Here is a 26,300-nt window from a genome sequence, read left to right as displayed (position 1 = left end):
ATTTTACCGTTAGATACAAATAAAATGAGTTTGGTTCATCACTTATCATTGTTGCAGCACACGAGAGTAATCAAGCGGAGCTGCCTCCTCTTCGCTTCACACGGGAAACGTCTTGTAAGGGTCCACTTATCATGGAAGCCATGGTCATTGACGTGGAGAACGAGGCCTTCGACGAATACATGAGTATGGCAGACATTGTGTATGATGACGCTCGCACCGAAGCAGACGTAGAAGAGCTGTCAGCCATGGAAGCAGTGGTTGTAGAAGAACGGGAAGCATTGCGTTCCGATATTGCAGATCTACCCGAGATGGAGATGTGGGAAGAGGAACACTTGTCTGCACACACGGTATCGGTAGACGGCAAAGCTGTTGCTCACATTAGTGAGCAGGACGTGCTTCAACATGATCTCAGGTCTCTCAGTGAGCAAGGTTTAAGTTTATTGCGAGAATACGGTGAAGAAAAACATGTTCTTGGCAGAGGTGAAGCTATTGGTATTGAAGAGGCACATGTAATAAGTGCTGGACCCAAGTCACTAATCACTGATACAGCTCGTCCAACCTTGGCAAAAGCTCAGGTTTCAGGTTTAAAAGTCGCCCAAGCAGAAGAACAAGCAGTATTAACCGGAATAGAAAAAATGAAAAGTGAGACAGTTGAGAGAAAACAAGCTAAACGGTCCATTGAGGCACGTGAAGTGGCAGTGGCAGAGGAACAGCAGTTCCTCTCTGAGGGAGGTACTCTTTCAGACATAACCAATATTAGTAAAGTTGTTGAGCGATATCCTAGCTTTGTTACACAAGAAGCTGTAGCCGTGACCTCTCCAGAAGCAATGGAACAAGCCAAGTCTATGAACTCTGAAGAAAGACCATCGAAGAAAGCAAAAAAAGCTTCTGTAAAGAAAACTCAAGCTGAAGGTGCAGCAGTTATTATTCAGTCACCTGAAATATATGAAGGAGAGGCAACGCTGCTATCTGAGCAAGAAATCAAATCAGTAAAGGCTAAAGCAATTATCCCAGAACGAAAGAGCTTCGAGGTTGCCAGTGAGGAGGTGATGGAAGATGTGGCCACCTTGGAAACTGAGGCAGCAAGCCTTCAACATGCTCGAGTGAAAGATGCCACCCAGCACGAAGCTGTGATGATAGAGGAAGCTGAAGTAAGTGGTCAGGTTCCGAAGAGCCTGAAAGAAAAACATGCCAAAGCTCAGAAGGCAAAGGCTGGTATAGTTTCTGCTGCTGGCGTAGCTCAGCAACAGGAGCAAGAATATTATACTGCCTCCCAGGACATTCCTCAATATTTCCAGGCCGAAGAAACTGAGGCCGATGTCAGTGAACTTCATTCCATGTTGGAACCAGTGCAACAAGCCGAGCAGTATGGCTTCGAACACGCAGAGGCCTATATGGGTTACACACCAGAGCAACAAATGGCTATGCAATTAGACCCTAGTCTCCGCGAGGCATTGGCTGTGTCTGTTAGAGAAGGATTTGCCCAAGCTGTTGACCTTACATTATTGAGTGGGCAGGAGACGCAGGCTTACGCTCACCAGGCTTTACACGAGGCTGTGGAAGGTTACGAGCAGGTGGGAATGTCTGGTGATATCAGAGATATGACTGATTATATGCGAGCCATGAGTGATAGAGCCCAAGTCTTGACTGATACAACCAGAGAAGCACTCGTGGTGCACGAGGCTGATGTTGATATTGCAAATCTTAATGTATTTAACAAAGAAGACATGTCACACATGTTGACAGTAGCTGAGGAACGAAGTGGTTCATTGGTAGAATGCATCGTGGTGCAAGAGGCTGACTTGCAATCAGAGGCCGCAATTGTATCGCAGCGACCGGCAGCTCAGCCAGAAAGAGCTGTTGCTGGTATTGTCGAAGGAGCTGCTGAATCTGCCACAGTGGGAGAGCCACCAGTAATAGCAGAAATGGATATTGGTGGAGTGCAAAAGACCGTAGAGACCAGAGATAAAAAGCGATCTGCAGCTGAATCTGCTTTTGAAGATGAAAAGGTAATGGCATCATCTAAAGGACATTCAGTTATATCTCAAGTAGATGAAGCAGTAGCAAAGAAAGCAAAAATGGAACAGGAACCTACAGACGGTACTAAGGCAAAAGATGCTAAGGATGTCACAGGAGCAGTAGCCGCAGGCTTGACACCGGAACAGATTCAAGCAAGAAAGGAGGAGCTTCAGGCAAAGATGGAAATTCTTCGTTCAAGAAAAGAAGGCAAAATATCCAGAACACCAAGTAGTGAGTCACTCACCTCAGAATCACTTGAAACTGAAGAGCCCAAGATTGTTAAAGTGGTGGAAAAGTCTAATGAAAAAAGCAAGAAGGCTGCAGTAGACAAGGCTGACATAGCAGCTGACGTTACTGAAGAAACTAATGCGGAAGGAGCCAAAGTTATGCAGAAAAAACGGAAAGCAAGCGATGAACAAGTACAGAAAGAGGCTGAAATATTAGAAGAGATTCTCACTGAGGAGACTTTTGATTATAAAGTAAAGAAAGTAAAGCCTGCAAAAGTCATCACAAAAGATAGCGTAATGGCTCCAGAAGACAAATCTGCTTTACAGGAGCAGGAAGTTGAACAGGAAAAGAAGGTTCCCTCCCAAAAGAGGGGTACGTCCCAAGATAAAATTGTGACCTATGAAGTTAGTGTCGAGGAACATGACGAGGAAACTGAATCTCCTAAAAAGAAGCTGCGCGCAGTTGGTACACCAGGAGAAGAGGGTGTGTCTTCAAAAGATTTGCCACAGGAGACAACAGAGAAAGATGATGAGAAAACTGATTCTAAAAAGCTGCTGCGAGCAATTGGTACACTAGAAGAGACAACAGAGGAAGATGAGAAAACTAAATATAAAAAGAAACTACGAGCAGTTGGCACACCAGGAGAAGAGGTTGTGTCTTTAAAAGATTTGCCACAGGAGGTGACAACAGAAGAAGATGAGAAAACTGAATCTAAAAAGAAGCTTCGAGCAATTGGTACACTGGAGGAGACAACAGAGGAAGATGATGAGAAAACTAAAGCTAAAAAGAAACTACGAGCAGTTGGTACACCGGGAGAAGAGGCTGTGTCTTTAAAAGATGTACCACAGGAGAAGACAAAGGAAGAGGAGAGTGGGACAGCACAAGAGAAATCTGTATCTCAGCAGAAAGAATTCTCAGGGGAAGAGCCTTTAGAAGAAAAAGAGGAAATTTCTGAGAGCAAAACAGTCTCCCGCAAGAAGTCGAGCGTCGTTGGAAATTTGAAATCGACAATAGCTGCTAAAGTTTCCGAATTGAAATCATCTGTAGTAACCGCGATAGGACTGAAGGCGGCGAAAGTTGAAGAAATTGCTGAGCATAAAGAGTCTACCGAGGATCTGAAACTAACTGCTCCTTCCAAGAAAGTTGGTGTTGTAGTTGGCAAAGACACCGGTGATAACGAAACAGAGGCAGGCGCTTCCTTAGAAACCTCTGAAGAACCTGTACTAAGTAACCAAGAAAAGATAGGACAAGAACAAGCAGCTGATGAAGCAAGCTTACAGAAAGATCAGATAGAATTGGATGATAAAAAACAGGAAGCAAGTTCAGTGAAAGATAGCTTGGCTGCAAAGAAACAAGAAATTTTAGCAAAAAAGCAAGAATTGCTTGCTAAGCAAGAGGCAATTATGAAGAATCGAGAAACAAGTGAGGAACCTTCCAGTGAACTTACTACCACCAGTGAAATCAGCACCGATTCTTCCAGTGCTCTCGAAACTTACGTGGAAGCGATGAAACCCGGAAAGGATGTAATTGAGGGTAAAGTTCCTTCAGCAGATGGAGAACCTGTAGGACCAGAACAGGCAGAGTCCTTGCTGTCGTCTGATGCAACAGTATCGCTGAAGAAGGGCAAGGTTTATGATAAGGGTGAAGCTACAGCTCATCTTTCACTAGACTTGAACGGGAAGAAGGAAACCAAATTGATTGGCCTTGAGGCTTCTTTGAAGGAAACAGAATTACAGTTTCAGAAAACTTCAAAAATGATGGAAGCAGCGTTAGGAGAGTCCAGTATGTCAGAAAGCGAAGGAGAAGTTACGGTAGATGAAGAGCATAAGGTCCAGGCATTAGAAGGAAAAGTGAAAATGCAAGACGCTACTGAAGAAGTTAAGGTAGTCGATAACAAAAGTCAAAAGATTTCCGACGTTGCCGCAAAGAAAAGAACAGCAGTTACTGAAGACTCAAAAGTTTCGGCTAGACAAGCAACTGTTGAAACTAAAGTAGCAAACGAGGTGGAGTATCAGGAGGAACCTGACAGCACTGCAACTGTTAGTCAGTCTGAAGACAAAACACAAGCATTTGAGGAGTCCGCAGTCTCAGCAGATGCGTCTGTGTCGCTGAAGAAGGGTCAGACCTACGACAGAGACGAGGTATCAGTAAATCTTTCACTAGAACTGGAAACAAAGGCGGGAGAAGCCAGACCAGCTGCCAAAGATGAGAGGAAAATCAAACCTGAACCTGCTTCCAAGGATGATGTCAAATCTGCTGAAGCCGTCTCGAAGGATGATGAGGTAAAGTCTACTAAAGCCGTTACCAAGGATGATAAAAAGGCGAAGTCTTCTGAAGCTGTTGCCAAGGATGATAAAAGGGAAAAGTCTCCCGAAGTTGTCTCTAAGGATGATAGAGGTATATCTCCTGAGGTTGTCTCTATAGATAAGGCCAAACATCCCGAAGCAATTTCGAAGGATGATAAGAAGCCCAAATCTCCAGAGGCTATATCAGTGGATAAGAAAATCAAACCTGAAACTGCATTTGATGATAAGGACACGAAAGCCAAAATTAATAGCTCCATGGACGATACCAACAAAGATGGTGGTACACAGGCTCTAGACAAAGTACAAGAATACGAGGAGTCTTCTGTCTCGACAGACGCAACATTGTCGCTGAAGAAGGGTCAGACCTTCGGGAGAAACGAGGCTTCAGTAGATCTTTCACTAGAACTGGAAGCGAGGGTGAGAGAAGACAGACTTTCACGCGAAGCTGTTACCGAGGGTGATGAGCCCAAATCTGACAAAGTTGTTTTGAAGGATGATAAAAAAGCAGCTGTCATGGATGATAAGAAAGTCAAGTCTTATGAAGCAGCTGTCACAGATGAGAAGAAAGCTAAGTCCCCTGAAGCAGCTGTCATGGATGATAAAGCAAAGTCTCCCGAAGCAGGTGTCATGGAGGATAAAGAAGCTAAATCTCCCGAAGCGGCTGTCGGGGATAAGAAAGCTATGTCTCCCGAAGCAGCTGTCATGGATGATAAGAAAGCTAAGTCTCCCGAAACAGCTGTCATGGAGGATAAGAAAGCTAAGTCTCCAGAAACAGCTGTCATGGAGGATAAAGCTAAGTCTCCCGAAGCAGCTGTCATGGACGATAAGAAAGCTACGTCTCCAGAAACAGCTGTCATGGAGGATAAGAAAGCTAAGTCTCCAGAAGCAGCTGTCATGGAGGATAAGAAAGCTAAATCCCAAAAACGCTTGTCACTGTATGATATCAACGAAGTTAGCGGTGCTCAGCCTGAAGACACAGCACAAACATCTGAGGAGTGTGCTGTCTCAGCAGATGCAACTGTCTCGCTGAAGAAGGGTCAGACCTACGACAGAGACGAGGCTTCAGTAGACCTTTCACTAAACCTGGAAACAAAGGCCGGAGAAGCCAGACCAGCTTCCAAGGATGATAAGGCTAAGTCTCCCGAAGCTGTCTCCAGGGATGAGAAGAAAGCTGTGACAATTGATGAGAAAAGAGCTAAAGTTGAAGCTGTGACTGTTGATGAAAAGAAAGCTAAAGCTGAAGCTGTGCCGGTTGATGAAAAAGCTAAAGCTGTGACTGTTGATGAGAAGAAAGCTGAAGCTGTGACTGTTGATGAGAAGAAAGCTGAAACTGTGACTATTGATGAGAAAAAAGTTAAAGCTGAAGTTGTGCCTGTTGATGAGAAGAAAGCTAAAGCTGAAGCTGTGCCTGTTGATGAGAAGAAAGCTAAAGCTGTGCCTGTTGATGAAAAGAAAGCTAAAGTTGAAGCTCTGACTGTTGAGAAGAAAGCTGAAGCTGTGACTATTTATGAGAAAAAAGCTAAAGCTGAAGCTGTGCCTGTTGATGAGAAGAAAGCTGAAGCTGTGACCGTTGATGAGAAGAACGCTAAAGCTGAAGCTGTGCCTGTTGATGAGAAGAAAGCTAAAGCTGAAACTGTGACAGTTGATGAGAAGAAAGCTATAGCTGTGCCTGTTGATGAGAAGAAAGCTAAAGCTGAAGCTGTGCCTGTTGAGAAGAAAGCTAAAGCTGAAGCTGTGCCTGTTGATAAGAAAGCTAAAGCTGAGACTGTGACTGTTGATGAGAAGAAAGCTGAAGCTGTGACAGTTGATGAGAAGAAAGCTAAAGCTGAAGCTGTGCCTGTTGATGAGAAGAAAGCTAAAGCTGAAGCTGTTCCTGTTGATGAGAAGAAAGCTAAAACTGAAGCTGTGTCTATTTGTGAAAAGAAAGCTAAAGCTGTGTCTATTGATGATAAAGCTGAAGCTGTTACTTTTGATAAAGCTGAAGCTGTGACTGTTGATGAGAAGAAAGCTGAAGCTGTGACTGTTGATGAGAAGAAAGCTAAAGCTGAAGCTGTGACTGTTGATGAGAAAGCTAAAGCTGAAGCTGTGACAGTTGATGAGAAGAAAGCTAAAGCTGAAGCTGTGCCTGTTGATGAGAAGAAAGCTAAAGCTGAAGCTGTGACTATTGATGAAAAAGCTAAAGCTGTGCCTGTTGATGAGAAGAAAGCTAAAGTTGAAGCTGTATCCAAGGATAAGAAAGCTAAATCTCCCGAAGCTGTCTCCAAGGATGAAGCTAAATCTCCTGAAGCTATCTCCAAGGATGATAAAGCTAAATCTCCTGAAGCTGTCTCCAAAGATGACGAGAAAGCTAAATCTCCTGAAGCTGTCTCCAAGGATAAGAAAGCTAAATACCCTGAAGCTATCTCCAAGGATGATAAAGCTAAATCTCCTGAAGCTGTCTCCAAGGATAAGAAAGCTAAATCCCCTGAAGCTATCTCCAAGGATAAGAAAGCTAAATCTCCTGAAGCTGTCTCCAAGGATGAAGCTAAATCTCCTGAAGCTGTCTCCAAGGATGAAGCTAAATCTCCTGAAGCTGTCTCCAAGGATGAAGCTAAATCTCCTGAAGCTGTCTCCAAGGATGAAGCTAAATCTCCTGAAGCTGTCTCCAAGGATGAAGCTAAATCTCCTGAAGCTGTCTCCAAGGATGATAAAGCTAAAACTGAGATTGTATCCATGGATGATAAGAAGGCCAAAGCCCCTAAGGCTGCCTCCAAGAAAGCTATCAAGGAGGCGCAGGAGGAGGCCATGTTGAAACCAGAAGAACAGAAAGCAAAAATATCTGAGGCTAAAGAAAGCAAGAGGGCAAGTATGAAGGAAGGTGAGGCTGCGTCTCTCGCTGTTGCTGAGGAGGCTGTCGTCTCCGAGCTTCAGGAGGACGACAGGGAAGCTGCTTCTCTCGAGATAAAGGAACGTAAAGAAGCCAGCATTAAGGCAGATGATATATCTGCCAGGGAAGATCTGGAAGCAGATAGATTTAAAGAAAAGGAGCCAAAAGCAAAGGAGATCGAAACTAAGGAAGGAGAGAAGCCTAGCGTCAAGGACAGTGGTATTCCAGTCAGTGAAGAAGTAAAGGCTCCACTAAAGGAAGAGGATAAGAAGGCTAAGTTTCTTGAAGACAGGGGACAAGAGAAGAAGACTCAAGACAAGTCTGAACCAAAGGATACAAAGTTTGAGGTAAAGGAAGCAGACAAACCCAAGTCTACAAAGGAGGCAGAAGACAAAGATGACAGGGATAAAGTGATGGATGATGGCAAAGCTAAGTTTGCAAAGGTGGATGAAGACAACGATAAATTGAAAGAACAGGAAGCTAAATTTGTCAAGGAAGAAAAGTCTAAATTAAAAGAACACAAGGCGGAAGCAACGAAAGACGTTAAATCTGTCAAGAAAGAAGAAAAAGCTGAAGTTAAGGAAGAAAAGGCTGATTCTGTAAAGGAAGCCGAGAGAAAACCTGAATTGAAAGAAGGAAAGGCTGAAGTGAAGGAAGGAAAAACCAAGACCGAAACCGAAGACGAGTCTAAAGTGAAAGAAGAAAAGGCTGAAGCTAAGGAAGCAGAAAAAGCTAAACCTACCAAGGAAGAAGATAAGGCTAAAGTAAAAGAAGAAAAGGCTGAATATAGGGATACAGACACAGCTAAGGTTGGAAAAGAGGCAGAAGAAAAGTCTAAAGTGAAAGAGGGGAAAGTTAAAGTGAAAGAAGAAAAAGATAAATCTATCAAGGAAGAAGAAAAATCTGAATTAAAAGAAAAGAAAATTGAAGACAATAAATTGAAAGGGGAAAAGATTGCAGCTAAGGAGGAAATAGCTAAATCTGCCAAGGAAGAAGAAAAGGCCAAGCCTGTCAAGGAAGAAGAGGCTAAGTCTGTCAAGGAAGAAGAAAAGGCTAAATCTGTCAAGGAAGAAGAAAAGGCTAAATCTGTCAAGGAAGAAGAAAAGGCTAAATCTGTCAAGGAAGAAGAAAAGGCTAAGTCTGTCAAGGAGGAAGAAAAAGCTAAGTCTGTCAAGGAGGAAGAAAAGGCTAAGTCTGTCAAGGAGGAAGAAAAAGCTAAGTCTGTCAAGGAGGAAGAAAAGGCTAAATCTGTCAAGGAAGAAGAAAAGGCTAAATCTGTCAAGGAAGAAGAAAACGCTCAATCTGTCAAGGAAGAAGAAAAGGCTAAATCTGTCAAGGAAGAAGAAAAGGCTAAGTCTGTCAAGGAGGAAGAAAAGGCTAAGTCTGTCAAGGAGGAAGAAAAAGCTAAGTCTGTCAAGGAGGAAGAAAAGGCTAAGTCTGTCAAGGAGGAAGAAAAAGCTAAGTCTGTCAAGGAAGAAGAAAAGGCTAAATCTGTCAAGGAAGAAGAAAAGGCTAAATCTGTCAAGGAAGAAGAAAAGGCTAAATCTGTCAAGGAAGAAGAAAAGGCTAAGTCTGTCAAGGAGGAAGAAAAGGCTAAATCTGTCAAGGAAGAAGAAAAGGCTAAATCTGTCAAGGAAGAAAAGGCTAAATCTGTCAAGGAGGAAGAAAAAGCTAAGTCTGTCAAGGAGGAAGAAAAGGCTAAGTCTGTAAAGGAAGAGGAAAAGGCCAAGTCCGCCAAGGAAGAGGAAAAGGCCAAGTCTGCCAAGGAAGAGGAAAAGGCCAAGTCTGCCAAGGAAGATGAAAAGGCCAAGTCTGCCAAGGAAGAGGAAAAGGCCAAGTCTGCCAAGGAAGAGGAAAAGGCCAAGTCTGCCAAGGAAGAGGAAAAGGCCAAGTCTGACAAGGAAGAGGAAAAGGCCAAGTCTGCCAAGGAAGAGGAAAAGGCCAAGTCTGCCAAGGAAGAGGAAAAGGCCAAGTCTGCCAAGGAAGAGGAAAAGGCCAAGTCTGCCAAGGAAGAGGAAAAGGTTAAGTCTGCCAAGGAAGAGGAAAAGGCCAAATCTGCTAAGGAAGAAGAAAAGGCCAAGATAGAGGAAAAGGCCAAGTCTGTCAAGGAAGAAGAAAAGGCCAAGTCTGCCAAGGAAGAGGAAAAGGCCAAGTCTGTCAAGGAAGAGGAAAAGGCCAAATCTGCTAAGGAAGAAGAAAAGGCCAAGATAGAGGAAAAGGCCAAGTCTGCCAAGGAAGAGGAAAAGGTCAAGTCTGTCAAGGAAGAGGAAAAGGCCAGATATGCTAAGGAAGAAGAAAAGGCCAAGATAGAGGAAAAGGCCAAGTCTGTCAAGGAAGAAGAAAAGGCCAAGTCTGCCAAGGAAGAGGAAAAGGCCAAATTTGTCAAGGAAGAAGAAAAAGCCAAGTCTGCCAAGGAAGAGGAAAAGGCCAAGATAGAGGAAAAGGCCAAGTCTGTCAAGGAAGAAGAAAAGGCCAAGTCTGCCAAGGAAGAGGAAAAGGCCAAGGCTGCCAAGGAAGAGGAGAAGGTCAAGTCTGCCAAGGAAGAGGAAAAGGCCAAGGTAGGAGAAAAGGTCAAGTCTGCCAAAGAAGAGGAAAAGGTCAAGTCTGCAAAGGTAGAGGAAAAGGCCAAGTCTGCCAAGGAAGAAGAAAAAGCCAAGTCTGCCAAGGAAGAAGAAAAGGCCAAATCTGTCAAGGAAGAAGAAAAGGCCAAGTCTGCCAAGGAAGAGGAAAAGGCCAAGTCTGCCAAGGAAGAGGAAAAGTCCAAGTCTGCCAAAGAAGAGGAAAAGGCCAAGTCTGCCAAGGTAGAGGAAAAGGTCAAGTCTGCAAAGGTAGAGGAAAAGGCCAAGTCTGCCAAGGAAGAAGAAAAAGCCAAGTCTGCCAAGGAAGAAGAAAAAGCCAAGTCTTCCAAGGAAGAAGAAAAGGCCAAATCTGTCAAGGAAGAAGAAAAGACCAAGTCTGCCAAGGAAGAGGAAAAGGCCAAGTCTGCCAAGGAAGAGGAAAAGGCCAAGTCTGCCAAGGAAGAGGAAAAGGCCAAGTCTGCCAAGGAAGAGGAAAAGGCCAAGTCTGCCAAGGAAGAGGAAAAGGCCAAGTCTGCCAAGGTAGAGGAAAAGGTCAAATCTGCCAAGGAAGAAGAAAAGGCCAAGTCTGTCAAGGAAGAAGAAAAGGCCAAATCTATCAAGGAAAAAGAAAAAGCCAAGTCTGCCAAGGAAGAGGAAAAGGTCAAATCTGCCAAGGAAAAAGAAAAGGCCAAGTCTGTCAAGGAAGAAGAAAAGGCCAAGTCTGCCAAGGAAGAGGAAAAGGCCAAGTCTGCCAAGGAAGAGGAAAAGGCCAAGTCTGCCAAGGAAGAGGAAAAGGCCAAGTCTGCCAAGGTAGAGGAAAAGGTCAAATCTGCCAAGGAAGAAGAAAAGGCCAAGTCTGTCAAGGAAGAAGAAAAGGCCAAATCTGTCAAGGAAGAAGAAAAGGCCAAATCTATCAAGGAAGAAGAAAAAGCCAAGTCTGCCAAGGAAGAGGAAAAGGTCAAATCTGCCAAGGAAAAAGAAAAGGCCAAGTCTGTCAAGGAAGAAGAAAAGGCCAAATCTGTCAAGGAAGAAGAAAAGGCCAAATCTGTCAAAGAAGAAGAAAAGGCCAAGTCTGCCAGGGAAGAAGAAAAGTCGACACTGAAGAAAGATAAGGCAGAAGCGAAGGAAGTAGAAAAGGCCGGAGAAGGAAGAAAACCGAGCATTGACGATACCAAGGCTTTGGAAGAAGCTAAAGAGAAGTCTAAGTCTGAAGAAGGCAAAGCTTTAGTGAAGGAAACAGAGAAGAGAAAGTCCCCAGAACCCAAAGGAAGAAAAAGATCGGTGCCAAAGGATAAGGCTGACGCTAAGGTTGGTAAAGAGGCCAGTGAAGAGTCCAAACTTGAGAAAGAGAGGAAGAAATCAAGATCACCCGGCGAAAGAGTGAGAAAGAGGTCGAGTGTTGAGGGTGATGAGAAGGAGGTCGAGGCTACTGAAAGCTCAAGAGGCAAACAGGACGTAACTCCAGAAGTGCGAAAAAGGTCGAGCATTAAAGACGAAGCGAACAGGGTTGCCGAGGTCGAGCCTTCTGCAGCGAGGAGATCAAGCGCTAAGGACGAGCAGCAAGATAAAGTAGTGTCCTACAGGGCAGTGACCTCCGAGGCAGTGACCTACAAGCCAGTACCTTCTGAAGCAGTGTCCGAGGCAGTGCCTTCCGAGGTCGTACCCCCCAAAGGTTCACTGGACAAGTCGTCCAAGGACACGACGGCCGTGCGAGCCGCAGAGTTGAGACAGCAAGAGGAAATCCTCAGGAAGGAGACTAAGAGACGGGAGCAGATGAGAAGAGAGGAAGAACAGTTACTGAGACAGCAGGAGGAGGAACGTGCCAGGAGAGAGAAACTGAAGCATAAAGAAGAGATGGAGAGGTTAGAAAGAGAAGAAAAGGAGATGGCAGAGAAGAGGAAAAAGAAAATAGAAGAGGAAAATAAACAGAGGATGGAAGAGTTAGAGAAACAAAAGAAACAAGAGGAGGAGAGGGCTGAGAAAAGAAGAAAACATAGGGAAGAACAAGAGAAGCTAATGAAGGAAGAAGAGGAACGGCAACAAAAAGAAGAGAAAGAAAGGAAATTAAGACTGAAGAAACGAAAGGAGGAACAGGAAAAATTACAAAAGGAGGAAGATGAAAGAATGCTGAAAGAAGAGGAAGAGAGACGAGAAAAACGAAGGCAGAGAAGATTAGAAGAGGAGAAGGCTATGAGGGAACTGGAAGAAAAATATAAGAGAGACGATGAAGAAAGAAAGGAGAGAAGACGAAGAGAATTAGAAGAGGAAGAAAACATTCGAAAGCGAAAAGAGGAAGAAAAGCGAAAAAGAGCAGATAAAGAGCAGGCAGAAAGAAGACGACGAAAACAGAAGGAAATAGAAGAAGAAGAAGCACGACTGAAGGAAGAAGAAGAACACAGAAAAGAACGAAGGAAGAGACGAGAGGAGCATGATAAACTCATGGCCGAGGAGGAAGCAAGGAGACAGTCCGAGTCGCTGAAGAGGATCGAAGAGGAGAAGAAGAGGTTGGAAGAGGAGCTACGAAAACGTGAAGCTAAAAAGAAAAGAGAAGAGGAACTCCTGAAACAGGGAGAAGAGTTTCTCAAGAAGGTATGTTGTGCAAGCACAGCCAGCGGTCTGTCTTTCTTTCTCTCTCTCTCTCTCTCTCTCTCTCTCTCTCTCTCTCTCTCTCTCTCTCTCTCCCCTCCTTCCCTCCCTCCCCACATGTTGTTCCTTGTGATGTGTTACTGTACATAATTATATTATTGTTATATAATTGTTACTGTTACCCATTCAAGATGTATTATTTCACTCATCAGATTATTATATTCATGGGGATGCGCAAAACCCGTAGTTGTCATATAGCTCCCTTGGAATGAGAGACGATCGGAGTTGATCCAGGGAAGTAGAGGGTGGCTTTAATTGCCCGGATCAAGAGCCCTTCACTAGTTGATAAATTAGGCGCATGTATAACATTTAGGTATTTTATTTGTAGACGTTTCGCCATCCATTGATTTTTTTCAATAAATAGGAGACATAAACAGAAGACAGTAGAAGGTGGGGTAATCAGTCCCTCAACATAAGAGCAGGTGTTGAGCACCGTAGTCTTGATGAATGTGAAGTTTAGTTCACACCTGATTACCTCCCCCCCTCCACCTCTCCCATTTCTCAGTCACTTTATTACCCCTGTAGGTTTAGTGGTTCCCCGTGAATATAGCAATAAATTATCATTGGCAAAGGTCATTAAACAGTGAGGGTCGTGGGATTCATATTTTATGTCACACGTACTCCTCAGATGGCTCACTTAGCCTATTAACGGAAAACCTCTGTCAGATGACCAAAAGCTCCAGTAGTGGGTCATCTCATGACTAAGACCCGCGTAAGGAAACACTTGTCGTCTTTGCTGATGAACTTTACTTAATCTGTTGTCTTCAGGAGGAGGAGCGTCGGCGGAAGAGAATGGAGGAACGACTCCAGCTGATTGAGGAGGAGCACGCACAGCATGAGGAGTTCTGGCAGCAGGAGCGAGCCAGGAGGAGGATCGAGTACTCTGAGAAGGAACTCATTGACACTAGCAAATACGGCTCTCTGGAAAGGAGGACCCCTGATGTGAGTGCCATGAGTGGGATTTGTTTTCCCTTGTAAACTGGGTGGCGGAAGAACATTTATTGTATATCTTGGGCGGAGTTGACTTTGTTAACTTTGTTATATTGTGCATCTTGGATAGAGGGAAGCTTTCTTGTTCACTTTGTTACGTTGTAGATGGGTCACTGCGCTCAATCACTCATGCAGATTTAGATTTAACAATTTTGTTAGTATGATAATAATAATCATAATGTTATATATACTTAAAATAATAATACTGAGATTACAGTATATTCTTATTATAATTCAGTGAATGGCTAATGCAGTTGTTTCAAGATGGATTTCTTATTAGTGGTGTTTTTTCTTAATGTGTGCTTTGTTTGATTCGTGTTAGGCGCTAAACCCATGTGGGTCATTTAGCGCAAGACGTCTGCTGAGAGCGAGACAGATGCGCTTCCTATTAGAACATAAGAACATAAGAACATAAGAACGAAGGAACACTGCAGAAGGCCTACTGGCCCATGCGAGGCAGGTCCAAGTCTCCTACCGGCTTAAGCCAATGCACCCAACCTAGTCAGGTCAGGTCACCTTGACTTAAGGGAGGAACACGGCAACCGTCCTGGTAGCACAAGCTAATCAGGTCCAACTCACATCCACCCACACCCACTCATGTATTTATCCAACCTATTTTTAAAGTTACACAACGTTCTGGCCTCTATAACTGTACTTGGGAGTTTGTTCCACTCATCCACAATTCTATTACCAAACCAGTACTTTCCTATATCCTTCCTGAATCTGAATTTTTCTAACTTAAAACCATTGCTGCGAGTCCTGTCTAGGCTAGATATTTTCAGCACACTATTTACATCCCCTTTCTTTATTCCTGTCTTCCATTTATACAGCTCAATCATATCCCCCCTAATTCTACGTCTTTCTAGAGAGTGCAGATTCAGGGCCCTTAGTCTATCCTCATAGGGAAGGTTTCTGATACATGGGATCAACTTTGTCATCCTCCTATACTCACCTGTATGTCATTGTGTATGATAATTATAATATTGTGTTAACCTGATGCTTGTGGGCCACAGAGCGAGAGTATCAGCCGGCGGGACCCCAAGAGGCGGCCCAAGTTCAGCACCAAGCTGCAGGACCGACAGACAACAAAGGGTACACGTGTCCGCCTCTCCTGCAATATCATTTATCCGGCTGACGAGGAACACCCAGAGATTGAGTGGTTTAAGGGCGGCTACCCCATCAAGGAGGATGAAAGAATTAAGGTAGCCTTATTATGTGTGTGTGTGTGTGTGTGTGTGTGTGTGTGTGTGTGTGTGTGTGTGTGTGTGTGTGTGTGTGTGTGTGTGTGTGTGTGTGTGTGTGTGTGTGCTCCTTACTTGTGCAGTAATGTGTGCTTCACTACAGAAAATAATCTGTCCATGAAGGAGCATAAGATAGATGAGAATAGAAACTACGAAACTGGTTGGACAGTAAAGTGCAGCAACCGGGTGTGACACAAGTACCAGCAGAGTACATGAATTAGAGAATTCGTTAACCCAAGTTTAAAATTATTGCATGCGTTCTCTCCTAAAGGGAGAGGGTACCTCAATGATGGTCTGATTAACCAAAGAATTGAAGCTATCGTCTCGTTCCTTAGATCAAACCAGATTGCCCCTCATTTAATAGGCTCTGTATGACACGTAGTGGTTTAGGGTTCCCCATGAATATTATAATTGCAGGAAGCTGAGAACGTGTTATGTTGAAGGGGGAAGCATGATCTATGAGATCTGATGTGCTGTTGGAGTATGAACATAATATATATGAAGGTATTAATGAAGACCTACTTACCGGGTTTAAATTTTATTTTTTTTTTCAACAAGTCGGCCGTCTCCCACCGAGGCAGGGTGACCCAAAAAAGAAAGAAATCCCCAAAAAGAAAATACTTTCATCATCATTCAACACTTTCACCACACTCTTACATTATCACTGTTTTTGCAGAGGTGCTCAGAATACAACAGTTTAGAAGCATATACGTATAAAGATACACAACATATCCCTCCAAACTGCCAATATCCCAAACCCCTCCTTTAAAGTGCAGGCATTATACTTCCCATTTCCAGGACTCAAGTCCGACTATATGAAAATAACCGGTTTCCCTGAATCCCTTCACTAAATATTACCCTGCTCACACTCCAACAGATCGTCAGGTCCCAAGTATCATTCGTCTCCATTCACTCCTATCTAACACGCTCATGCACGCTTGCTGGAAGTCCAAGCCCCTCGCCCACAAAACCTCCTTTACCCCCTCTTTCCAACCCTTTCGAGGACGACCCCTACCCCTCCTTCCTTCCCCTATAGATTTATATGCTTTCCATGTCATTCTACTTTTATCCATTCTCTCTAAATGACCAAACCACCTCAACAACCCCTCTTCTGCCCTCTGACTAATGCTTTTATTAACTCCACACCTTCTCCTAATTTCCACACTCCGAATTTTCTGCATAATATTTACACCACACATTGCCCTTAGACAGGACATCTCCACTGCCTCCAAGCGTCTCCTCGCTGCTGCATTTACCACCCAAGTTTCACATCCATATAAGAGTGTTGGTACTACTATACATTCATACATTCCCTTCTTTGCCTCCATAGATAACGTTTTTTGCCTCCACATATACCTCAACGCACTACTCACCTTTTTTCCCTCATCAATTCTATGATTAACCTCATCCTTCATAAATCCATCCGCCGACACGTCAACTCCCAAGTATCTGAAAACATTCACTTCTTCCATACTCCTCCTCCCCAATTTGATATCCAATTTTTCTTTATCTAAATCATTTGATACCCTCATCACTTACTCTTTTCTATGTTCACTTTCAACTTTCTACCTTTACACACATTCTCAAACTCATCCACTAACCTTTGCAATTTTTCTTTAGACTCTCCCATAAGCACAGTATCATCAGCAAAAAGCAACTGTGTCAATTCCCATTTTGAATTTGATTCCCCATAATTTAACCCCACCCCTCTCCCGAACACCCTAGCATTTACTTCTTTTACAACCCCATCTATAAATATATTAAACAACCATGGTGACATTACACATCCCTGTCTAAGACCTACTTTTACCGGGAAGTATTTTCCCTCTCTTCTACACACCCTAACCTGAGCCTCACTATCCTCATAAAAACTCTTAACAGCATTTAGTAACTTACCATCTATTCCATGTACTTGCAACATCTGCCACATTGCTCCTCTATCCACTCTATCATATGCCTTTTCTAAATCCATAAATGCAATAAAAACTTCCCTACCTTTATCTAAATACTGTTCACATATATGCTTCAATGTAAACACTTGATCTACACATCCCCTACCCACTCTGAAGCCTCCCTGCTCATCCGCAATCCTACATTCTGTCTTACCTCTAATTCTTTCAATTATAACCCTACCGTATACTTTTCCTGGTATACTCAGTAAACTTATTCCTCTATAATTTTTACAATCTCTTTTGTCCCCTTTCCCTTTATATAAAGGGACTGTACATGCTCTCCGCCAATCCCTAGGTACCTTCCCCTCTTTCATACCAACCACTCCAACACTATATCCCCCCCTGCTTTTAACATTTCTGTCATGATCCCATCAGTTCCAGCTGCTTTACCCCCTTTCATTCTACGTAATGCCTCACGTACCTCCACCACACTTACATTCTGCTCTTCTTCACTCCTAAAAGATGGTATACCTCCCTGGCCAGTGCATGAAATTACCGCCTCCCTTTCTTCCTCAACATTTAAAAGTTCCTCAAAATATTCTCGCCATCTACCTAATACCTCCCTTTCCCCATCTACTAATTCCCCTACTCTGTTTTTAACTGACAAATCCATATTTTCCCTAGGCTTTCTTAACTTGTTTAACTCACTCCAAAATTTTTTCTTATTTTCATAAAAAATTCTTGACAGTGCCTCTCCCACTCTATCATCTGCTCTCCTTTTGCACTCTTTCACCACTCTCTTCACCTTTCTTCTACTCTCCATATACTCTGCTCTTCTTATAACACTTCTGCTTTGTAAAAACCTCTCATAAGCTACCTTTTTCTCTTTTATCACACCCTGTACTTCATCATTCCACCAGTCACTCCTCTTTCCTCCTGTCCCCACCCTCCTATAACCACAAACTTCTGCCCCACATTCTAATACTGCATTTTTAAAACTATTCCAACCCTCTTCAACCCCCCCACTACTCATCTTTGCACTAGCCCACCTTTCTGCCAATAGTCGCTTATATCTCACCCGAACTTCCTCCTCCCTTAGTTTATACACTTTCACCTCCCTCTTACTTGTTGTTGCCACCTTCCTCTTTTCCCATCTACCTCTTACTCTAACTGTAGCTACAACTAAATAATGATCCGATATATCAGTTGCCCCTCTATAAACATGTACATCCTGGAGCCTACCCATCAACCTTTTATCCACCAATACATAATCTAATAAACTACTTTCATTACGTGCTACATCATACCTTGTATATTTATTTATCCTCTTTTTCATAAAATATGTATTACTTATTACCAAATTTCTTTCTACACATAGCTCAATTAAAGGCTCCCCATTTACATTTATCCCTGGCACCCCAAATTTACCTACTACTCCCTCCATAACATTTTTACCCACTTTAGCATTGAAATTCCCAACCACCATTACTCTCACACTTGATTCAAAACTCCCCACGCATTCACTCAACATTTCCCAGAATCTCTCTCTCTCCTCTACACTTCTCTCTTCTCCAGGTGCATATACACTTACTATAACCCACTTTTCACATCCAATCTTTATTTTACTCTACATAATCCTTGAATTTATACATTTGTAGTCCCTCTTTTCCTGCCATAGCTTATCCTTCAACATTATTGCTACTCCTTCTTTAGCTCTAACTCTATTTGAAACCCCTGACCTAATCCCATTTATTCCTCTCCATTGAAACTCTCCCACCCCCTTCAGCTTTGTTTCACTTAAAGCCAGGACATCCAGTTTCTTCTCATTCATAACATCCACAATCATCTCTTTCTTATCATTTGCACAACATCCACGCACATTCAGACTTCCCACTTTGACAATTTTCTTCTTCTTATTCTTTTTAGTAATCTTTACAGGAAAAGGGGTTACTAGCCCATTGTTCCCGGCATTTTACAACACGCATGGCTTACGGAGGAAAGATTCTTATTCCACTTCCCCATGGATATAAAAGGAAAAGTAATATGACCAAGAACTATTAAGACAAATCAAAGAAAAATCCGATGAGTGTGTATAAATAAACGTGTACATGTATGTGTAGTGTGACCTAAGTGTAAGTAGAAGTAGCAAGACATGCCTGTAATCTTGCATATTTATGAGACAGACAAAAGACACCAGCAATCCTACCATCACGTAAAACAATTACGGTAGTACTTTTTTGCATTTTTAATGTTGAGAAATTGTGACTGGGTATGTCATCTTCTGACTTTGCCCTTTCAGATCATTAACTATGAGGGCCTGGCATCGCTGGAAGTAAGTCACACATGCCGCGGTGACTCCGGGGAATACACCTGCACTGCCAAGAACCGTCACGGCCGTGTCTCCACCACCTGCGACCTCCGGGTAAAGGGCGAAGAGGACCACAGACCCAGTCCACCCACCTTTACCACCAGCCTCAGAGGTGAGCTCTCCCACTTGCCGTTAAACAAACCCTTTCCCTTTCACTCCATTTCTGCTGGAGCGAAATCCTTGGAAGCTACCATATCCGCTGCCTTTACTGGAATGCTGGACTTTATGCTTATTATCATACTGAAGTCTCAACACAGGCTGACAGACTTCATCAGTGTGTAATGGAATACCGCCGGGAAGCTTCCCATTATATAACTCATATATGATAGGGTAGCAGCACACTGCAAATGTATCCAGTTTTGTTAAATAAAACTTCATACTCCTTGATCATGATACATATCTTCCTAATAAGTTGGTGAAAATAAAAATTTAATTACTACAGTGAAAACTATACTGGAAATTGTAGTATTTTGAACAAAAGATATAAGAGCTACAAAGTAAAAGTGCGTGAAATTTTATAGATACCTGTTGTCCTTGTTCACCCAGCAGTAAAATAAGTACCTGGGTGTTAGTCGACTCGTGTGGGTCTTATCCTGGGGACAAAATTAACCTAATTTGCTCCAAATGTTCTGCATAACAAGGGGCTTTCTATATAGTCTCATGTCATTGATGTCAGCTAGGCCTGTATACGTTGTTTATGTATAAATGAAGATTATTATTATTATATAAAAGAAAAAAGTATTATGCACAACACTATGTGAGAGTAGGTTAGTGTTACTTTTTTATGCAGACCAGTGTTGTGTTGTAGCTGTAACTAAGCTTTTAATATGTAGGGTTTGTAGTTAGGCATTTCTGTCTTTTGTACGCATTGAAGTAGCCAGTAAGTTTACACTATCACTTCATACATTAAAATGTAGTAAGTTATAGTGTATGTCCGTCTCTACGTGCACATTAAAGTAGCCAATATGTTTAGCCTATGGCCTAACCCATGCACTTAATAAAGTACCCAGTAAGTTAAGCCTGTGTCCAAGCATATCGCATATTAAATTACTCATTGTAGCCTATGTCTATGCCCGTGTGCACATTAAAATCAACAGTAAGTTAGTCTATGTTCAAGCCTGTGACTTTCCCCATGTCTGCTGTTGACCAGAGCGTTATGTGATGGAGGATGACGAACTAGTGTTGTCGTGTCATGTGATAGGCCACCCGCAGCCCAAGATCACCTGGCTGAAGGACGCCGACAAGCTGCCTACCTCACCACGCTTCCAAACTTCCATCACTGAAGAGGGCATCTGTAAGTATACCCAAGCAAATAAATCATTACTACTAATATTAATACTGCTGCTACTACGTAGTACTTGGGCATCACGACTTATTTTTCCGGGGGTACCCAAAACACTCCGAGTTCTGAGACTAACTTTGGCAGGATATCAGACTAGACATTACTCCATGGTTTGCAGTAGAGGAACCCAGATCGAAATAATGTGTTGATACCTAACTTTAGTTTATTAATAATTTTGACTTGTATTTAATTCATATTTGTGACTCCAGAATGTAAGGCTAGTCATGGAGACCGAGTCTAAAAAAATTACAAATCTGGAATGAAAATAATTCACTGTAAACTTCGATTAAACAAGTAATGCCTTTGAGAATATTCATTCAGTCACATACTAGCATCCAAATTACCATTCTTCTTGAACCGGTCTGTTCAGTATGACCCATACGGGTTAAGTTCTTACTTGTTATTACAACTGAAGCCGTGAGTGTAAAGGAAATGGTGACTAGGATACCGGACGATGCTGGTGGACCTCTCCCATATACATTTTTTTTAGCAGAAAATTTAACCTTCCACTGCATCACCCCACTTTGGACTGAATCAAACAATGGTTCAGTCAATTTGGGTGAAAATTGTGCGTTAGGCGATACGTGCCTAAATGCCCAGTCATTTGCTAAGGATGAGTATGTAAGGTTTCTGTAGACAGAATATCATGTGCGTAAATAAGACACTATACCATTATTCACTGCGTATTTACATATACTGTGTGTATGTTCTGCTATTCTATTATCAAAAAATATTATATAACAAAAATATTTGGTACGCTAAGCACACCGTTCCGAGGTACTTTGTTCTCTTGGACATGTATGTCATAAATGATGTTATGTGATATAAGTTAGACGGATGAAAGATGTCTTGATATTAACACCAGTGATAACGTAAGATCAGCTGTATTCAGGAAAATCTATAATACTTTTACATGCAGTAGTAGATATTTGTAGTGATTCTCAGGTACACAGACAGTTCAAGCAAACAGCATTTGTACATTATGTACACTTACTCCTAATGATTATAATCCTAATCATGATTTTTAAAGAGGTGGACCGGTAAGCCAGTAGAAGTCCTCGGTCAGATTACCAAAAGCTCCGGCTGTAGGTTATATAACTAAGACCCACGTCAGGAAACACTTGTCCTGTTTCTTGACAAACATTATACCTGTACTTTATGTAGATTTAACCCAGGATAACCCAGTTCAATCAAGCAGTTCCCCATAAGAATGTTCACAGCACAAAACTTTAAATTATGCAATTATTTTGTTTTGTTTTGTGATGCTTACAGGCAAATTGATCATCAGCTCTCCACGCGCGGCTGACTCAGGCACCTACACCTGCCACGCCGAGAACAGAGTCTATCGTGATGAAATATCAGGAACTGTTCAAGTCCAAGGTGAATGTTATGCCGTTTTCTTTGTAAGATTCATTAAAGAAAATATACTCTTATGAGGGTAACTTAAATAGCCTATATATTTTTCACTTGGGTTATTCATGACAAATTTAAATGCCATTGGTGAGTTATAAGGTGGAGTGGCAATCAGCTAAAAGGCTTTATTTTGTCACAGATTTATTTAATTTTCCGTATCACATCTTGACATCGTCTTAAGTAATTAACTACCTTTGTCAATGATGAATACGTCACTTTTCTCGGCTCTTTGAAAAGTTATCTGAGTACTGAATTATGTACATATTGGTTTGAATTATTAGAAATATTTTGCGCATTTTTAATGGTTGTAACTTACATTTATCCTAAGTAGAACAGGCATAGGGTATTTGGGGGAAAAACAAGACCAGCTCGGTGTGAAATTTCGTACCTAAAAGGGCCAAAGCCTATCAGACCCAGTAGTTACTCATAAGGTGTACTATTTGCTGTTTCTTGACAATCTACTCCTTTTCTATTTTATTTTTTCCGGTTACTTTCTCCCCCCCCCCTCCAAAAAATATGTAAAAAAAATCCTACCCTTCGACATTTTTATTTAAATATAATTAGTTTACTCTTTCCTATTTTGCTTCCATTTCCCTAATTCCCTTCTCTCTATTATATTTTATATATAAATCCCCCCCCCCCCAAGAAAAAAAATCAGTATGATGTTTCCTATTTTTTTTACAGTGGAAAACTAGGGTAAGGTGCTGAAGAATATTAGGGAAGTGATGCAACATAAATGGCATTAGAGTTGGCGTGGTTGTGACTGAAAATCGGTTAACACCAAGTGATATAATTTCACACTGAATTTTTCCAGTTGAGTTGGACTTGCGCAGAATGCCCTCCTGCCTCCTGCAGAAAAAATTGTTTGAGATTACTGTTGCACATCTCTTCCTAAATCATACTTGGTGACTTGACGGCTAATATATCAAGTATCTTTCATGAAGGGCAGGCATCTTTACACAATCTCTTTTTCTTATCTTTTTTTCCATTGAGTGTGTCATATCGAGTTACATTAGGCGATTTCACCCCTGACAAATAAATCCACATTATATCATCTTCATGTTTGTCCCGTGCCTCCTAATTCTTGTGTCTTCCCAATCTTTTCTCAAAGAATATTTTCAAGTGGCAACACAGTTTACTCGGTTAGTCCCATCAGTTACAAAATGCTGCAGAATCAACCATTTGGTGCGTTTTTGACCCAATAACGTCAGATAAATTAAGCTGCGAGATAGCTTAGTGTATCTGAGAGTCATTTGAAGAAAAAAAGCCGATTGTGACAAAATAAAACTCATTTGGAAATTGCCATTTCACTGTAAATTAACCGAAACTTTAAACAACTACATTCATGTATTTGCATAGATTTATGTATAACATTGCATTTGTTTTGTCACCATAATGATACAAGTTTAAAACAGTGACATATTCAAACATACATATAAAGAAGTTGATGTTAATAGTATGTACTGAATTCTCAGCTCTCTTGGAGAAAGAACGTGAGTATAGGATTGTACTCCTCAGTGGTTTGTACGCTTACTCCCCGTTTTTTTCTTTAATTTTTTTCAGTTCAACTAAGTGACCTCACTCCAGACTCATCAAAAATTGCCCGAACTTTAGGGTCTGGAAATTTACCCTCATTCCTGACTATTGAAAATTGACTTTACTTCATGCTTTGGAAAATAACAGAGCAGTTATGATAACCTTCTCCGGTTTTTGGTCGCATTTGTTTCCAGTATTTTCCACCAAGAACCTTTCCCCTTAAAATTCTTAATGTATACATTATTTTTTGTGACTTTTTATATTATTTTATAAAATAAGTTTGATATTTTTGTTAATATTTAAATGCTTGAATTATATTTTTTATTGTTTTATATTATTTTATAAAATATATACTAATAATTACTTCTTGTGAACATTTCCTAGTAATTCTGATACTCAAAATTCAACATTAAAAGTTTGACTGCCTGTGCATATGATGTTATTAGCACGAAGAAAAAATAAAATTTGTGTTTATTATAAGATTAAAGATTTTTTTTTTTTGCATCGGAAACGTTTCAAAGAATTAATAATATTTTTTTACTGAATATCATTACATTTACCTTTGTTTTCGTTGGACTTGTCAGTCTCTCACGAAATTAAAATACTAACGTTACTAAGTTCAGTGATACAAATGTATTTAAAGATCACTGCCAGATGTTCACTTATTCAACGAGGAAATCCTAGTATACCTTCCCTCTTACCTCTGTGTGTATGTGCAGGGAAGAATGATCGACCAGACGACAGTGAATGTCCTCGCTTCATCACTGAGCTGTGTGACCAATTCGTAGAAGAGAACGGCACCCTCACTCTGCAGGTCGAGGTGGCAGGTACGTCCCAGCTACTTATTTTAATATTTGTCTTAAGAAAACAAAAACATCCGCAGGTCCGTCTAACATCTCAACCAAACAATTCGTTAGCAAGAACGGGATTTTTACATTCAAAGATTACTTTCAATTATGCTGCTAGATCAGAAGTTGTTTAAAGGAACAGGAAAAAATTAATTTTCAGGGGCTAGCCTTAGATGTAAGAAGCAAAGGGCTGGTAGGCTATTGAGAATCAGTAATTACATTCTTGGCATAAGATATACACGTTAACATTTTGGGTAAACGTTTATACAGTTATTAAGTATAGTCTGAGTAAGTTAAAGTGTATTTTTATTATTACTTGAGAAGTGGGTGTATTAAAAATAAAAATATATAATTTGTTCACAATTGGTCTTCATTATACGTTGAAATTTCCTTCAACCTGTCATTCTATTGAATTCCTGTAATGTGTCTTGTAGCGGCCATAAGCTATACTGCACACCGGGTATTTATTGCTAAGAAATATTGCATAGAACTCAACACCATGCGTCAGGGAAAAGTTTCTTTATTACATTGTAAAAAAACTATTGTATGGATTGTTTTTGCTCTTAACATATCTCTTTGACTAGGAATGAACATAATATTGTTTTGTAGTAGTATAATATAAAAAATTTTGCTTCGGATAAAATATTCTGTTTTCAGCATTTTAGGTTTAAACTTCTCATAGTTATATACCATAAGATGAGCTGGATATTGCAGGTTGTCCCACACCAGAGGTGCTGTGGCTGTTCAACGGACGGCCGCTTCATCCCTCAGGCAAGTTCCGTATCTCTGCCACCGGTGGCACTAACACCCTCACCGTCTTCCAAGTAACCACCAAGGACCTGGGCTGCTACTCCTGCAAGATTAGCAACAAGTTAGTCACATAATTTTCTCTTTGTCTTTGAAAGAAGTATATGATTTCGGATATTTATTTATCAATGCTCGTAATCTTTTTCTCTTAAATTTAGTTACTTAATTCTGATCAGAGATTTTCGTATATTAAGGAAACATCTTACAACTTAATCCATTACTAACGGACATCCCATCACTAATCCTACCTTAATAGGTTGTATTAGTGATAGAAATGAATTACGGTTGTTTTATCTCATACCCACTAAAGAAGAGTATTCTGCACTTAGAGGCTTGTCATATCTTTATGGCTCTTCGTCCAAGGTATTGGAGTTAACCTCCCCTTTCTCAGATCAAACCTGATTACCTTCCATTCGTCAAGCGTTGTATGATCCTCAGCGAGTTTGGTGCTTCCGATGGGTTTAATTAATAGGTAGGTACAAACAGGATAGCCTATCTCACGCTCAGCAGACGGAGGATTCAAATTCAAATTCAAATTCAAAGTTTATTCTCTATAAAGATTACAATGTTGAATTTACAGAATTTGGTTGTTGTGTGGTTTACATGTAGTTAAATAATGATTACAGAGTGTACCACTAGAACGCCTAGCATGGCTAGGCGTTTCGCGCTGAATGATCCACGCGGGTTTAGCGCTTAACATGACTTATTAATTAATTCAACGGGTTTAGCACTTCCTTGTGAAAATAATAATCGTCAGTGTTTAAATTAAAGGATCACCTAATGATTGTTATTTACGATTTCAGGTAGATTAGGTGAACTGGGTTATTTTATATTACTTAAGTCTAAGTAAAATTAGGTTAGGCTTCTTTGTTAGTTTTAGTTAATAATAAAGAATTGGCATATAAGAAATTTGTATGATAATATCTGTTTTCTTTAGGGAAAAGAGGAAGAAGGGACGGATCTTCAGTTGACTATTTCAGTAAACGCTCCGAAACTAGTACACTTGTAAACAGTAATACTTAAAAATATAGTGTTGTTGATGGAGGCTCGATCCTCCTTCCAGGGTTTGCCCCCCTCGTCACAGACACGAAAAACTTGCATCACTATCAGGTTATGGAGTTGATAAATTAGACACATGTGCAACTCTTGGGTATCTTTATTGAGGAAACGTTTCGCCACACAGTGGCTTCATCAGTCCATACAAAGGAGAATCCTGTTCTTCAAGATTCTCCTTTGTATG

The 26,300-nt window shown here is 41.3% G+C and overlaps 1 protein-coding gene across 15 annotated transcripts in view; it reads left to right on the top strand.

The window, feature by feature from the left end:
* Window positions 1-26,300, top strand: part of LOC128688939 (titin homolog) — a 748,574-nt gene that overhangs the window by 207,561 nt on the left and 514,713 nt on the right. For 12 of the 15 annotated variants that reach the window (XM_070085630.1, XM_070085629.1, XM_070085628.1 and 9 more), the window contains 9 exons: window positions 58-12,566; window positions 13,392-13,565; window positions 14,627-14,815; window positions 19,046-19,226; window positions 20,265-20,408; window positions 21,729-21,836; window positions 23,345-23,362; window positions 24,125-24,232; window positions 24,968-25,124. In XM_070085630.1, coding sequence (XP_069941731.1) covers window positions 58-12,566; window positions 13,392-13,565; window positions 14,627-14,815; window positions 19,046-19,226; window positions 20,265-20,408; window positions 21,729-21,836; window positions 23,345-23,362; window positions 24,125-24,232; window positions 24,968-25,124 — 13,588 coding nt within the window. The remainder of the gene's footprint in view (window positions 1-57; window positions 12,567-13,391; window positions 13,566-14,626; window positions 14,816-19,045; window positions 19,227-20,264; window positions 20,409-21,728; window positions 21,837-23,344; window positions 23,363-24,124; window positions 24,233-24,967; window positions 25,125-26,300) is intronic. The other 3 variants (XM_070085622.1, XM_070085619.1, XM_070085623.1) reach the window with 2 other exon arrangements.

The sequence above is a fragment of the Cherax quadricarinatus genome, chromosome 16 (assembly GCF_038502225.1).
Source record: "Cherax quadricarinatus isolate ZL_2023a chromosome 16, ASM3850222v1, whole genome shotgun sequence".
Taxonomy (NCBI): domain Eukaryota; kingdom Metazoa; phylum Arthropoda; class Malacostraca; order Decapoda; family Parastacidae; genus Cherax; species Cherax quadricarinatus.
The sequence above is the reverse complement of the archived record's forward strand: the minus strand, read 5'-3'. Positions and strand labels throughout refer to the sequence as shown.